Source organism: Stegodyphus dumicola, chromosome X1, assembly GCF_044657685.1.
Source record: "Stegodyphus dumicola isolate Sdum_Otavi_A_Nest chromosome X1, ASM4465768v1".
Classification (NCBI taxonomy): Eukaryota; Metazoa; Arthropoda; class Arachnida; order Araneae; family Eresidae; genus Stegodyphus; species Stegodyphus dumicola.
In genome coordinates this window covers 241,757,256-241,774,906 of record NC_140780.1, presented here as the reverse complement: position 1 = coordinate 241,774,906, position 17,651 = coordinate 241,757,256, and the positions used below count along the sequence as shown (strand labels likewise).

Below are 17,651 nucleotides of genomic sequence, written 5' to 3'. Positions count from 1 at the left end.
GGGGAATTACAACTGAGAAAAGGGAGCATTATGCTTATGACGTTAACCTGATATCTTTGCAAGGGGACTTCTCCTGTAACATAAAGGTTCTGGATCAGCTGATCAATTGTGGCAACATTCTTCGGAACTTACTTAGCATGGGGTATCATGGGAAACATGTCCGAAGAAAGGTTTGACAAAACTTTATCCCACTTAGTGACATCTTTACTGATTAAAAATTCTTCTGTGGCTGATTTGTTTAAATTAGATACTATAGGTATAAAAGATCCTACTGAAACGAGAACTAAAGAAGAAACGGAACAAACCATTCTTCAGTATTTTCGGAAAACAGTTCAGAGAGATGAAAATGGCCGTTACTTTGTCAAACTAGGTTAGAGACGTACGAGACATTAAGTGAAAACAAAGATATAGCTCAAACAAGCTCCATAACTACTCAGAAACTTCTTAAAGAAGGAAAATACGATGACTATGAAGCTGTATTTAAGAAATGGTTGCAGGAAACTATCATTGAAGAAGTAGCAGATAGTGATTTGGGAAATCCTTGTCATTATTTGTCTCATAGAGGTATCTTTAAAGGAAATTCTACTATGAAGGTACGCCCTATATTTGATACTTCGTGTAGAAGTAAGAACTCATGTTCGCTCAACGACTGTGTAGAAACAGGGCCAAATCTTATCGAAAAAATTCCTCCATTACTTACGAGATTTCATCAGAAAAAAATTGGTGTAGTTTCAGATATACAAAAGCCCCCCCCTTTTTTTTTCAGATATCTGTGGCCAAAGAAGACCAAGATTTTCTTAGATTCATATGGTGGAAAGATTATAAGGAAAGAAAACAAAAAATTTATCGTCACTAACGAGTAGTGTTTGGATTTATGAGCAGTCCTTTCTTGTTAGCTGCCATTCTAGATTACCATTTGGGACAAAATGAAAGCCATTTTCCTGAAACCGTAGAAAAGCTGAGGAATGCATTCTATGTGGATAACTGCATAACTTCAGTAACTAGTCAAGATGATCTTAAGAAATTCATTTTTGTAGCAAAACAGATTCTGGCTACATGTTGTTTCGAGGTTGGGAACATTCCAACAAGTGAACAACAGGTGTCTAACATGTGAAGAATGTCAAAAAAAAACTTGTCCCTGCTCTTGGATTATTATGGGATAAAACTAAAGATGTTCTGTTTCGTGATCATGAAAAAATTGATTTAAAGCAAAAATCTATTTTTAGAAGATATATGCTTTCGACAGTTCACAACATCTTCGATCCTACAGGAATTCTGTGTCCAGTAACGATTCGTTTGGAACTGTTAATACAGAATAGCTTGTACCTGAAGATTGGTTGCGATGAAACCTGTTTAGAAGATATTTGCCTGGAGTTAAATAAATGACTTGAAGATTTACATCTGTTGACAGAGATCAGAACTCCAAGATATATCCAAAGCAATGTCCCGGAAGAAATATTGAGTTTCATACTTTTTGTGATGCGAGAAAGTCCACCTATAGCGCAATCGTATTTCTACGAAGCGAATGTGGGAAAGGGGTAAACGTTCATTAGATTGAAGCGAAAAGCAGAGTGGCTCCTTTAATAAAGATAACAATGCCTCAATTAGAATTGTTACCATGCTTGGTTGGAGCTCGTCTTAGTGAAAGAATTGCAACAGTGAAAAAAGCGATGGATTAAAAGTGAATATCAAGTACCTGTTGGACTGACTCCTCTACCGTTATGTTCTGGATCAAGCATGAAGATAGCTGGGGAACATTTGTAAATAATCGAGTGAAGGAGATAAGAAATTTAACATCAAAGGAACAATAGAAGCATATTCCAGGAAGCGATAATCCAGCTGATCTCCCATCCAGAGGATGTTCTGCTGGAGTTTTGCTCAGATCCAGATGGTGGGAGGGTCCACCGTGGCTTAAATAGCCTGAAGAAAATTGGCCCGTCTCTGAAATTAAATTAAATATGGAAGACGTTTCTAAAGAAGGAAAAAAAGGAATAACTGCCTTAGCTACTTCAACTGCTCCTAACAAAAAATGGTACTTGCATCGTTTTCTAAATATTCAAGAATCATTCTGCTGATAGCTTGGATTCTGCAATTCTTTCATAATTCTAGAAATACTGATCAACAAACTAAAGGAAGAATTATCTGTTCAGGAAGTAGAAGCAGCTAAGAAAAGGCTTCAGAAAGAATCTTTCCAAAACGAATCTACAAAATCGAAGTTGACAGTCTTTGCATTTTCACTGATGAAGATTAATGAGACTGAAAACAAAAGTCATTTGAAGAGATGATACAAATTATTCCGTGTGTCCCATACTTTTACCTTCTGATCATCAAATTGTAGAATAGTTAATTTTCGAAAGACATACAGTACTTTCACACGCTGGAGTTCAAATTGTTTTGACGGATATTCATCAATGATTTTGGACTTTAAGAGGACTCAAAACAGTTCAAAGGGTAATCGCGAAATGCATTCGATGCAAAAGGTATAATGCAAAAAATTCGGAACAGTTCCAACCCTACTGCCTTAAGATAGGTTCCTAGAGGCTCTGGTTTTTGAAGTAACTGGAGTAGACTTATCTGGACCTCTTTATCTAAAGGATGGAAAGAAAAGTTGGATACTTTTATTCACCTGTGCTGTTTATAGGGCCTTACATCTTGAACTGATACAAGGACTTTCCACCGACGATTTTTTGTTGGGCTTCAGAAGGTTCATAGCCAGACATGGACGACCAAAAACTATGTATAGTGACAATGGTACGAACTTTGTCAGGACTAACAACCTCTTTGTTTTACTCGATTGGAACAAAATTATGCAAGAATGTTCTATTTTGAAGATTACATGGAAGTTCAAACCTCCCGCACAGCTGCGTGGTGGTGGAGGGGGGTTTGGTGGGAGCGTATTATTCAGATGGTTAAGAAAATTTCGAGAAGAATATTAGGAAGAGCCTGCTTGAAATATGAGGAGCTGTGTGCCATTCTCTGCGATACGGAAGCTGTAATCAACGCAAGACTGTTAAATTATTTGTCTGAACATCCTGAAGATTTAATGCCTTTAACACCCTCAATGTTCATTGAGGATATAAGAACGGTGGGAGTTCCGGACTTGGACCATATAGATGAAGTCAGTATCACTAAAAGATATAGATATCATCAAAAATTACGACAAGATGTCAGAAAAAGATTTAGAGACGAATATTTGAGTCTCCTAATTCAGTCCAGAGATAATAAAGCTACTCAAAGACAAATATATTTAGGAGACGTAGTACTTGTGGGAAGTGACAGCAAAAAAAGATTCGACTGGTTATTGGGCCGACTTATTCAATTATTCCAGAGTCAAGATAAGATAATTATGTTAGAGTGGCAAAGGTGAAAACAGCTGAAGATGAATTGATCCGTCCTGTACAACGATTGTATGCTTTGGAAGTGATGGATGACAAGAACTTGTTTTTACCTAAACAAAACCAGTTTAACATTCCTGCTAGTAAAGGAATTAACTTTAAACCTCCTGATAAGATAATTAAAACTAGATGTGGTAGAACTATTGTAAAACCTTCGCATTTTAATTAGTTTTTTCCCTTTTATGATTATACTAAGTATTGTTTAGCCTCGTTATTAAGTACATTGTATTTTGATTATTTTCCGCCCACCATAAATCAAAAGGTGGGAGGAGATGTCGCGAGCAACTCAACGGTTGTATAAATGTAATTTCTTTAAAGGTTAAATTTTACGGTTTGGCAACATTCTATCGTTTTTATGTTTTAGAATAAAAAAAAGCAAAATGCAACATGATTTTGCATTAAGGTGGATTGCCTGTTTTATAGTGAATTAATTGGGTGGATTGCCCGTATTACTTAATTATAAAGCTCTCTTTACGTTTCTTTTAATGGAGTGCCGAATGAATGAACAAAATTCAGGTAGTGTCTCGTAACAGTGTAATCTCCTTATCTTAGATTTTTATAATTTTTTTTATTAATTTTGGCCGAATGAAATTCCACACTCATCTTGTGAGGTTGATTTCACTTTTTTGTTTAAAGAGGTGATTTGTTTTTGTATTTATATTTCATTTTTTTGCCAGATATGTTCGATAGGTTTTAAATATGGACATTGAGGATGTGCTTTGGAAATTTCAAGGTAACAGCCGCCAAAGTCTTAAATTTATAGCTGTATGCTTAGAGTAATTAATTTGAAATTATTTGGCAAGCTATGCTTTGGGTGTTGATGATTTCAAATTTAATTTGAAAATATCAGTACAATTCTACTGATTGATTATGTCATCAATAAACTTAAGATTACAGTTAAACGAGCGACATCTACTTTATCATCTTATTCAAATATTTAGAATTTTTATTTCTTGCAATTTTTGGTAAAGAAGGCTGAAATTTTCCAGTCTGGCAAGAATGTTGTAACATTCATGATTTTAAGTCAGTTTTATGTGAATTTCTGTCCTATGTATCTCCCCCTTGTCTTATCGAGATACTTGCTCAAAGTGAAGGTATATGCAAATTCCGAGGAAGGCAGAGTTGATTTTTCAAATTTCTCACTCCTAAAACTTAAGTTCATACAGTGATGCTTGAGTAAAATGTGATAGACGAAATTTCCCTCATCACCTGGATTTGGACAACTCGGTCTTATTCCTCTCTCCCGACTCGCCGAAGAGGGAGAGTTTATAAGATTTATCGCCTACCCCTTGCGTATTATCGTGATAGCAAGTGGGATTTGCAGTGGAAAGATCCGTAGTTCGAATCCCGGCGAGAATGTAGCTCATTTCGTATGCTTCTTGCTCCGAATTTCCTAACAGATTTATGCACTGAAGTACTGAACACTAAAGTTTTAATTTGTTTATGTGCTGTAATTTGAATCAATTTTAATATGTTTATCTATTGTTACTTTACCTGTTTGTAACTTCTCTATGTAAAAGTGCTGCATTTCGCACACTTAAGATTTTTAGGTACTATGTTTGGTCTGTGTGTTTTCAATATCTTGAGTAATAAGTTTTGTGTTTTGTACTCTGTAATCGTGTTTGGTTTTTCCTTATAATCGTATTTGCCAGCACTCTCTGATACTGAAGGTCTTGATACGGGGCGAGCGATATAGCTACCATATTTATTCGATTATAAACAGACACTGATTGTATGCTGACCTAAGAAATGAGAAACGAAAATGTAAAAAAATCATACAACAACCACAGTACGATTCTAAACAAAAGGACATTTTCTGAACCACGAAAAAAATAAAAAAATGGCCAGTCTGTAGTAAATACGGCAATACGAGCGATTTGTTTTATAATTTGAGTTGCATCATTGCATAACTTTTCAGTTAAAAGAACTTTAAAATCTTTCGTTCAGATAGACTGTTCTTTACGTTTATCGTCAGAAACTTTTAACGCCAAGATGGATGATTGTTGGCAGTATGGATGAATGGAATTGTACATAATTTTTTTGCCGAATTTTTTATAATTCTCTAAAAATAATTTAGTTCTTCATATATGAATAAAAGATATCTGAACGAAATTGTAAATTCACTGCTGGCCATTAAAATTGCTACACCGTAAACGAAAACACTTGAAAGAAACATATGTTTTCCGAGTATATTAGAATGGAAAAATGAAGTGTTTAAAATTTCAGGTATTTTGTATGAACAGAACCTGCAGAAATAAAAATCCCAAGCCTCCAGTTCTGGCAAAAATAAGAGCTGTAATATGAAGGACAGAGATCGAACGGACCTTGGATTGCATTTTAGGTTACTGCCGTCCATGCGCTTTCAAGTCTATAGCAGAGTTCATCTTTCAATCATTGATCTGATAATTTCACTGCGTAAGAGATCTAAAGAATGCGTCAGCCACGGCAGAAGTTGAACACCCGATGTATTGAGGAAATGTAAGAGAGTCTTGTTTTGCACCGTCTTGTTGAAAGGTGGAACAACTAAACTTCGAAGACATGGAACATTTACAGACATTCGAACTTCAGTAATTTAATGATGGCTTGGCAATATGCGGACTGAAGTGAATGAATATGTACACTGCTCAAAAAAAAAAAAAAAAAAAAAAAAAATGGGACAGTCCTATATCTCCCGATCTACTGGGCCGATTGACAAAATTCAAATTGCGTTCTTCATGTCTCGGAAGCGCGACTTAGGATATATATTAGTTTTATATATAGCACTATTCTAACATAGGTATTTTGACACAAAATCGGACTTTTTCTGAAATAACATACCAATTTTTTTCCATATTTCGATTCTACGGCTCAAATTACGCCTAAATATGAAATTTTGTAAAATTTGGAGCGAAAGTTACGGAGAAATTCACAAATTTATGTTGGCACTTTTTTGTCAGTTTGCGCCAAGAATAGTTCACTTGGCGAACTTCTTAATATATGGCAACCCAGTTTCCTTTCCTGTGAAAGGAAAAAAAGTCACCATCGTTCCTTTTTTCCAAATAATATTCTTTATATTATATTTTTAATTATAACTTATTATTTTAAGTAATTTTTTCTTTTTCGAATTTCATTTTAATTGTTTAAGTTGGATGGTTTTTTTTTCGAATAACTATTTTAAAAATTTCTACTTACCTATTCGAACTGCGTAAATAAAGGTGCAGCATTTATTTTTTTTTTCAAATAGTTTTCTTTATATATATTTTTTGTCATAGTTATTATTTTAGGTAATTTTTAAATTCTTAACTTTTATTTTAATTGTTTGTGTTGCATTGTCTCTTCAGATAATTGTTTTAAAATTTTCTATTTATTCCTTCGAATTGAGCATTTTAAATATATTTATTAATATAAATTTTCCAGAATTTGATTTTATTTATTTGAATTGCGTTTCTTTCGGAGGAATACTTTGTAACCCAGACTACGATGCGTTTGAAAACTGCATATATTAAAAGAGAAAATACAGTAAAGCACAGTTAACACGCCTTTCAATGTTCCGTTCAGAAAAGATATATATAAATAAGAGAGACATTTAATTTAGGATTGCGACATTTTAACTTAGGATGACTTGCATACACTGCTTTAAACAGTTTTATCATTGTGCCCATTGCTTTACACAATTTTATCATTGTGCCCATTGCTTTACACAATTTTATCCTACATTTGGCTTCTTAAATGTTATTCATATTTTAGTCAAATATTTTATTTTTGAAATCGTAAAAATCAAATATCATAAGATTAAAAAGTTTTAAATTAAAAAAAAAAAAATACAAATACTAAATTTTACCGTAAAATGTTTTTTTTCTTCTCTTTTTCTTCAGGCATTCTACTTTATTCTTGCTCTTTTTCTTCATTCTACTTTATTCTTGCTCTTTTTCTTTAGGCATTCCGCAAGTATATTAAAAAATATCCAATTTTCGAAATATCTTGATATTTCTGACAATCATTTTAAATAAAGTTATCGCCTTCCATTTCCTAAAGGCCCACAAACGGCCGAGCGATAAAGTCGCTGAAAACTGATAGTTCACTCCGGGGTTCGAATCCCGGTAAACAGGCTGGTTGCATGGGCGTTTTCGTGGATTTTCTCATGTGTACCGTGTATGCCAGCTGATTTCCCTTAGAAGGTTCTTCACAAAGGCATCCTTCCTTTTAGGCAGATAGCCCTGCTTTGACGTAACTTAATAATTCAATTCAATCCATTTCATTAATATTTGGTCAGAGCTTTTATCAGTCTTTAGAGGCTAAACATTTTGAAGGTATGAGATGAAAGGAAAGAGTGGTTTCATCAAGAGGTTTGGGTTTATTTAATTATGACAAAGCACACTAGGGCTATCTGCCTAAGGGGAGGGATGCCTTCGTGGAGGACTTTCTAATGGGAACTGGCTGGCATACACGTTGCACATGGGAAAAACCACGAAAATGCCCAAGCAGCCAGCCCGTTCGCGGGATTCGGACCTCGGACAGAACTACCAGCGTTCAGTGACTTTATCGCTCGGCCGCTGTTTCATCAGGAGGAAAAAAAAACATCTTTAGGTGACATCCACATACATCACTGGATAAACTCCTGAATCTTCAAATAATTCGAATGAGAAAATCATGGGATTCTCCATTTATGATACGATATGATGTTCTATAACGTAATTTAAATTTATACAACCCTATAGTCTAAACCATATTGTCTTTTCTGTTAACCACAAGCTCAATTAATGGTATTTGCTGGTGTACACGTCCAAGTGTTTTTTCTTTGAACACCTAAATTCATTGAAGTATCCTGAAAGTATCTTCAAAAGCGTCCAACTTTTTGAAACATCTTGGTATATCTGAGAGCCAAATTTCCCTGCAAATTTTTGCTTACTTTTCTCCCTAATTTTCTTCTTTCCTTCTACAGTTATTTTCAGTGCACACACAAGAAAATTAAGATTTTTCGATTGCTAGACTTCCATATATTTTGCTTTCTTGTCAATTTTTTAAAATATCAATTACATGAATTGCGTTTCAGCTGAAGACAGCTTTTCATTTTCTAGTCATTTTAACTATAAATAAAAAAAAAGCGAAGTCCAAAGGATAAATATTTTAAAAGATTTTTGCTAAATGACAAAGAAATAAAACAGTCCAGCAGGGTTAATTCTGTACTACCGAGTAACCCGATTCTTATATCGGCTGAAACAATCTAAATCATATTAAAGATCATGTTTTTTTATACAATCTATAACGCGAGAGAAAAATTAGCTTCTTAAAACATTCTTTCTAAGAGGATTAATATAAAAGATTATATTTATATATATATTTTTAAAGCTGGGACTTGAACCAAACTGTAAAATTTTTAAAGTTTAATTTACATGGTTATAATTAAAGTTCCAATTTGAAATGGTCATAAAAGGAAAACTACCGTACCAAATGTTATCAAACTTGGGAATCGTGTAAAGGAGGTTATGAGAATTTATTTTCAGCGAGGAAAAAAATATTTAAAAAACTCATCACCAGGGGGAAAATGACGCTGTATACAAGATTCTTAAATGAAATAAGACACGAAAACATCTGTTTAAAATGTGTTTAGTATTTTCCGAAACGTGTTACAAAGCATTTTCAATGTAGCGTCTAGCATTTTCCGAAAGCAAGTTAAATCCTGTTACTGCATTCTCAACAGCAGCTCTTAGCATATCGGGAGGAATGTTACGGACATGTCAGTGTTTAACATTTTTCATTTGTTCAATTGTTTAGATTATCACCATAAACAGTGCTTTTGAGATAACCCCATAGCTAAAAGTCACAGAGGTTGAGGTCTGGTGGGAAGAGGGGAAGTGTTGGCGTATAAGACGTTCATTCGTGAAATGTTGCCTAAGTAACTGTGCGACACACGTGAGGTGGGGCCCAGCCGTGCATAAAAATCGTAGTATCTAAAATGCCACGTTACTGCAGTTCATGTATCACGAAACATTTTAACATTGACTCTAAATGAGCTGCAATCACAGTAGTCCAGCTGTCGACTGTTCTTCAGAGAAAAATGGTTCAGTTATAAAACTAGCTGTCATTCCACACCAAACGGTGTGGAATGACTGCTATGCAATCGAATGCAGTAGGAGAATGCAATGGAACTAGATAGATAACATGAGGGATTTTTTTGGCCCAAATCGATCAAAAGCGTTTTGAATCAGTATCTTCATGTTTTAGGGCCGAATTCAGGCTTCAAAAATTACAAATTAGCGATCTGTAAGAAAACGATTTCCAGATTGTACGCACTTGTGCGAGTGATTTGCGATCTCACATTTTCTAATCGCTAATTCGTGGTTTTCACGGACGAATTTCTCACTTACACGGATGGCGCACTCGACGTTTATCGAATTTAACGCCTTTAAATGGTAATTTTCTTACTTCAAAATTTCTTAAGGGTATGCAACATATTAAACCCGTGTAACAAAAGGTTAAGTTAGATTCCGACCCATATTTCGTTTAAAAATATTGCATACAGCGCCATTTTCCCCCTGGTGGTGAGGTTTGGAACTTCCCTTTTTTCGCGGAAAATAAATTCCTATGATCTCTTTTACATGATTACCAGGTTTGATAACATTTGATCCAGTAGTTTTTGTTTTATGACCGTTTCAGTGTGGAACTTTAATTATAAACACCCTGTATATTATTAAATTTTAATTGAAGCTATGCGTTATATGTATACCATGCGTAAGATTTCCGCTTTTATAGAAAAAATAAAGAATCGAAGCAAATATACTTAGGATAATGGAACAAAACTGAAAAAAATTATCCTCCTTCCGAAAATAAAATATTGAAACTTCGACCTTCAATTTATTGGATTATCGAAATATTCAATATGACCTATCTTCTAAGTCCTAGTTCCGACAACAATTCCGTCAAAAATTCCGAATTACTTAAGCTGATGTAAAAGATTTAGTATATATTCACTGTATGTTAGTAAAGTAATCAGAGTGTAATAAAAATAGATTATAGAATTTACGCCATTATCTTTTTGTCTGACTGCACAACATGTAATGGAAGAGAAGGCTTGTAGAGATCTGTTTTTGATATGCCTCTAAAAGTAGATGTCATACTCCTTTTGTCTCTTCAATATCAAAAAACTTTCCTTTGAGAGGCAACTTTAGTTTTTGGGAAAGAAAAAAAATCACAAGAAGACAAATTTGAAAAACATGCAGGACGATTGAGTACACATACTTATTTTCGGAACACAAGCGGTTCTCCGACTGGTTATTGAATAATGAAAAGATGCATTATCATGCAATACAAAACATTTGGAATACGTTGTCTGACTGAAAACGTAAGATTAAAAGTCATCTGCTTAATTCACAACCATTTACAAGTCATCTAATGGGGCAATTGCAGAATCGTTTTGATCCTGAGCTTCTAAGACAAACCTTATATCACTGGATTTAAACACTTCTTTAATCTTCCGAGAACGTTCCATCTTTAGCTCATATTCCAAGAATATTAAGTGAATACAATTATTGCAAAAGAAAATGAATATTCATTTGCACTACGGCTTGGTAGTTCTGCTTTTTATGTCTAAGTATACAACAATATTTTAAATATTTACAAATAAAATATTAAATTGGAGCCTCACCAGTTGCCTAGCATTTGAAGATTGTTAAATACTAACTGTTTGTTGCGAAGTCTAACCCAGGGTTTTGCATGGTTGGTTTTCGTAGTTTTCTAGGTTCTCTTTACAAAGGTTCTCTATGAAAGCATCTTAACCAAATAGCTCCCACATTCTTTCTATGTTCAAATAACCAACTAACCTAGTTTAAGCGCGATTTCCAAATGAAGTTACTAGCAAAACCCGAATACTCATTAAAAATCATGTAGCTTGCTAATCAGGAGTAACATGAAAGATACGGCGCCAATAATTGAATTGCTGTTACGGTACGCTGTTTCTAAATTTAGATGGTCAATCCTTAATTAAATAGCCCACTAGCGGCCGAGCGGTAAAGACGCTGAGCACTGGTAGTTCGGTCGGAAGTTCGAATCCCGCGAACGGGCTGGCTGCATGGGCGTTTTAGTGGTTTTCCCCATGTGTAACGTGTATACGAGCCAGTTTACCTTAGAAAGTCCTCCACGAAGGCATCCCTCCCTTTAGGCAGATAGCCCTCGTGTGCTTTGCCATAATTAAATAATCCAATCTAATCCTCAATTAAATATAATTGATTTGTAACTTCTACTAGAGCTGACGGTAAAAATTGAAGTGCAAATAAATAATATCGTGTGCAATCTTGATTAATATAAATTAAAAATTTTGCATAGAAAAATATTTGCATTCAGACAGAAAGTTTTTTGAAATATTTGCAATTACTTTATAAGAAGGATTTATTAATAACCGTAATAATTACTTATTATATTACTGATGATTAGGATTCAGTTCTTGACAATTACATTCTAAATTAGAATTTTAAGGATATAATGAAAATAAGCTACGCACAAAAATACATTTTTACAGATTAAATTGACATTAAATACAAAAATACAGAATGTTGGGTGTCGTTTATATAATTATTCTTGCTTGTCCACAGAATCTGCTGACTTATCCAGCCATTAAGTAGCTGCAGATCATTTCTACATAACCATTGAACTTCCATTAATTCAGTCTCTACAGGGTTGTATGTTTATATCATAATTTGACTTTTATAAAAATGATTATTCAAAATCTTATATTTCTATAAAAATATACTATGCTTTAAAAATATGGATGATAGTATCTGCCGCTCTTTCAGCCACTTCAAAAGCAACAGTTTATTAGAAATAAATTATGCAGTTAATGTCATAAAATATTTTCATTAAATTCAAATACACATTAAACGAAAATTCTCAGTTTTAGACAATTCGATTTAAACGAAGTAAAGTAGCAGACGATAAAACGCCGAAGGTAAAAATTTACTCTTAGAAAAACGTACTCTTATTTTTTTAAAAAAAGGATGAAAGAGAGAAATTTAAAAAAATTGTTAAAAATTTGAATAATATCATCTATAATTTAAAAAATAGATTTTCATATAGTATTAATAAATATTTATTACGTCTTATTGTGGGAAAAAATTTCATATAATTAATTCTCCGTAAAATTTTACTTGAAATTTAAGGTTAAAAATAGCTGTGGCAATTCAGTGTAACAAAAATCCATAGACCACATTTGGCGTTATTATCGCTCAAAAAAAAGATGCCAAATTTCAAAACGCGAAAATATGTAAATTCGTGTATATCTTAGAAAATTTTGAATAAAAAAGTCTAATTTTTTGCAGATATGCTTAAAAATACACCTACTTTATGATGATGGTAAAAATTTTATAGGTTATAATTCAAAATTTTTTTCGAAAAATTTATAAAAATTATTTAAAAATAGAAATTTAAAAAATAAAACACAAAAAATGGGTAAATTTTATTTGGAATGAACCTAAATTTCGAAATGTGAGAGAAAAAATAAAAAAAGTTTAGTAAAAAAAGAGATATTAATAAATATTTGCCGAATTCAATTAATATTGAGGAGCTAAAATTTTGAGAGCTAATATTTTAAAAACTACTCGTACGATTTTTACAAAACTTGGTATTCTGGCATAATTTGAGCCGTAGAATCGAAATATGGAAAAAAATCGGTATGTTATTTCAGAAAAAGTCCGATTTTGTGTCAAAATACCTATGTTAGAATAGTGCTATATATAAATCTAATATATATCCTAAGTCGCGCTTTCGAGACATGAAAAACGCAGTTTGAATTTTGTCAATCGGCCCAGTAGAACGGGAGATATAGCACTGTCCCATTTTTTTTTTTTGAGCAGTGTACCTAGTGACACGCAATGTGATCAATCTAGATGGTGGACCGGCATGACGATAAATAATGCAATTTCCAGCGTTGGTTCCGCTTGGTGCCTCTACACATGAAATCAAGCATGATGATACTGTAACTGAATTTGAGAATCGTACGCAAAGACGACGTCATGCTGTCGATGTGTCCACATGCGCCGTTGAACGGACCATTGTAGGAGTTAATTCCTATGCTGTAGCGTAAAGGGACGCCGAAGAAGTAGCCACCTTGCTAACAATTCTTGACTATGCAGACGTCGTCACCGTACGTGTGAGTACTGCGGACATGAATATTGGTGATGTGCAGCCCACTCAATTTCCTGACCATGGATACCTGATGTGGCTGCGCAATCCGTAAGAGGAATACAGACGAGATATTTTTCGTCTTGAGCATTGATAAGGGGAGTTGACTGATATTCTGCACATTGGGTCTCCTGGCCCCATCGACTGCAAATTCTGGTTGCAGTTATTGGATCTCGACCAACGCTAGCAGCAATAGCGTGGTACGATAATCCAAAGTCCCGGTAAGCTTACGGTACTCTCACAATCGAATTCTGATACGTACTTATTTGAATTCCATCTTATGACCTGAATGAAAATTTGGCATTTTAATCTGCCTCTTTAGTCATCTTAGAGATGTCATTACCACTGCCTGTAACGTGCATAAAATCATAAACTATAAATTGCTTCGCATTTGCATAGTATATGTTGTAACTTCTCCGCAAATTTCAAGTTAGTTGTACTCACACAATCGAATTCTCAGACGTGCTTGTTTGAATTCCTTCTTATACGAGGTATAGCAGGACCTCCAACACAAATAACAAAGCACGATTTCTGAATGAAAATTCGGCATTTTAATCTTCCCTTTTAGTCTGCTTGGAAATGTTATTACTATTGCCCGTAACATGAACATATCATAAAATGCCTTATATTTTCATAGCATATGTTGTAACTTCTCTGCAAATTTCAAGTTAGTTGCACATCCTTTCAGATATACTGTACTTTTTGCTAAAAGTGGGGGCTTCATATTTATGTCGCATATCTTTTTTTGTTTTTTGAAATCTTTAAAAAACTTGTAGTTAAAATAGTCTAATGAAAAGAAAAGAGTAAATTTCCACTTGAACTGTGTAATTTAAATTGTGCTTCAAAATAGGAGGAAATGTATTTTTGAAGATGATTATTTTTTTATTATTTCCTTTTAGAACTTTTGGATTTAACAGAAGAAGAAAATGGTGTTGTAGATATATTTGCTATTGGTTTTGAAGAAATAGTCGACTTAAATGCCAGTAACATTGTTTCTGTCAGGTACTTGTGCTGAAGTTTAGATTTATATTATTAGAATATGATTTGTAATGTTCATTATGGCCTGTTTTTGAAATTTATTTGTAAGATTACTGGTTTGATTTCTTTGAAATTTTATGACATTCATGTTTATCTATGGCTTAGTATGTCTTTAGCTTGCAATCCAAATCATATTGAAATGCTGTACTTTCCAGATTATGATATTTTTATTGAAAAATTTCTTGAAAATATGCTCAAACCTCATGTAGCATATGAGTACTGATATACATGGATGAGGTTTATGTTCTTGCCTATGATCTCATCCTGATAAGTTCGACCTTTACAACACTTTTCATGTGCCATGGTTATCCTGAAATGTGGGGATGGGGGAATCCCTTTTTGCTACATTTTTTTCCTTGAAAATTTTTGCATTTAACAGTCTTCTTGCATTTTCAGTTTTCCAACATATTTGGCAGTTTTAAAGTTTTCTATATATTTTACAAGCTTTTTTTTTATTTGTTTATTCTAAAAATTTAAAGTACAATTTCTTTTTGGGGGGTTGAAATAAATTTTATGTTTTATTTTGCATGATAATTTCTGTTTTTACTTTCATTCCCTCATGTTGTATTATGTAGAGAAAAGTTTTTAAGATAGTTAATTCTAAAATTAGGGCCTGTTAAGGCAACCTTGAGCTCCTAGCATATCACTTTTCAGAGGTTTTTTTCATGCTCATTCCTTTGAAGGAAAGAAGAGGATTATGAAGAAGTATAGTACAATTCTGATACCACCTCAGGTCCTAGGACACCGCCTTGTGAGCCTAGGCAATAAATTAGGCCCTGCCTCAGATTTAAATAATTTATGCTATTTACAAAAGTCTCAACTTAAAAATTTACTATATTCCAACTTATCTCAAGTCCCTTATTTTTATTTATTTGAAAATATGATTCTAATTATTAATAAGGGTAGTTGATTTTTCTTTTCATAATGTGGTTAAATGCTTAATTTATCGTTTATTTTTATTTTGTGATTTTAAATGTCTGTGCTTCTTTTTCTTCTATTCTCAGCTGCTTTTATTGTCAGTATCAAATTTGTCACTTTGGCTAGTTTATCAATGAGGCATTATAAAATGAATCATGCAGAGGCTTTAATAAATACCATTGATTATAAACCACAGTTTTGACTAATGACATCACAAATGGGAAGGCAAGAACATATGCAGTGCATGATGTAAGTGGAACCCTTTGGTAGTCAGCAACATCTCTTATGAAGTGATAAATAGTAATACACATTCTGTCATTCCAATAAACAGGGTATGGGTTTGGAGTACATTTGGTTGATGTTTAGCTTACTGCATTATGCCAGATGCGAGTTGTGTGACCAGTGTTCCAAACATCTGTGAATGAACATTTGGTGTTGGGCTGCATTTCATGATTCAAACAAGAACTCACTGCGGTGATGTTCAGGAACTATTAGCATGCAAACATCTTAGGGTATTTTGTAAATTATTGCCAAGCTGCCATTAGTTCAATAAGGGCCCAATCTCATGTCAGCGTGAGTATCATCAATCTTGGATTGTGTGCAGCAGTGAATATTTGCATGAGAAAATTTACTGTTGTGCTACATAGCTGCCTTTAGTTTCCCAAAACAACTTGGGATAAGTTGGAATGATTTCTCTAGGCCACAATGCAGTTTATCATTGAATAAATAAACCAATACCATTTTGGAAGGAAGATTCACAATTTCAACTTCCACATTGTGTTTTTATAAAGAATCAAAATATTGATTTGCATTAAAATTCCAATTTGATTTAATCTTATGTTTAATTAGCTTATAGATATTCAGCCGTTTTCATTAAATGAAAAATTTTTAAGAGCACATCTTTTCATATGGTAAGAAATGTCTTTGAGAATGAATTATTCTGTGTGTCTATTGTATGTGAGTATTGTGTGTGTCCAGAAAAGTCTAGCTTGCTGTTAGATTCGGTTGAAAAATTGCTTGAATTATGAAAGGGGAAAAGAATATGTAAGAATTATAAACATGAAAACATTTTGATTAATTGTCATGAAATAAAAGACATGTTTAAAGAATGGACAAAGAATCTTTAGCTGATTCTCCAAAAGTAAAAGTTCCAGTTTCCCTAGTAAAGTCGGAATTTCTCTACTCTTGAGCTAGAAGCAGCTTAGATACTGAGATGTGACTGTCGTGAACATCATTGTGAGTTTAAGAGAAAATAATGAGTGGTTTGTTAAAATTTAGATCAGATGAAAGATATTTTAATATATAGCATTTTAATACTATTTAGCACAGTGTAATAGGTTCATTTTACAATACGCAACATCCACAAAATGATCATTACAACGCAGTTCGATCATCCATCTTTTTGAACAACAATCTCTCTTCCGTTGTCATTCCGTAACAGAGAAACTTACCTCTCTTGGAGTTTGATCGTGGTGCGACATTCTCCCCACCTTGAGTTTGGAGACAAAACAGTAACATAATGATAATACATACATACGATTTGAGATAACAATAACGTACAAATAATAATAGAAATATTTCAAAATATTAGAATGCAAATTGAAATCAGTATTTTAGAGTTCAAACACAGAAAGTTCAAAAGTTTGTTTAGAAGTTTATAAATCCAGTCTTTTAACTGGTTTTATTTTTCGTCCTGAGCGAGACACACAAACAGTTTCATTAGCGTCAGTATTAAGCTCAGGATTTTCAGCTATCACTTCCGGAACCATCTGAGGTTCCGATATGACTTGATCGTAATTTGGTGTCAATTCCAAAGGATATCATCGTTGGATTGGTCTTAATATGTTTCCCTTTTCAGTTCGCAGTGTCACAAGTCTGATGATTCCATCTTTTCCTGGAAAGAGTTCCATTACTCTCGCTAGCAGCCAATGGAGCCTTTTTTTATCATCTGTACCAATTAACACTATGTCACCTACATGTATTTTATCTTCTCTTTTGTTAATTGAAGAATGATGGAAATCCAGATTCTCAAAACAATGTTAGTCTTTTCGATTTGATCCAAATCAGGAATATCATTTAATGGAATGTCCTGAAGAAACATTGAGGGGGTCAAGGTTTTAAGCTCTTGTTCCTCGGATATGTAAGTTA

At 33.6% G+C, this 17,651-nt stretch overlaps 1 protein-coding gene across 2 annotated transcripts in view; it reads left to right on the top strand.

Annotated features, from left to right (window-relative positions):
• Positions 1-17,651, top strand: part of Synj (synaptojanin) — a 227,582-nt gene that overhangs the window by 143,947 nt on the left and 65,984 nt on the right. For both annotated transcript variants that reach the window (XM_085807291.1, XM_085807290.1), the window contains exon 13: positions 14,447-14,549. In XM_085807291.1, the coding sequence (XP_085663417.1) occupies positions 14,447-14,549 (103 nt within the window). The remainder of the gene's footprint in view (positions 1-14,446; positions 14,550-17,651) is intronic.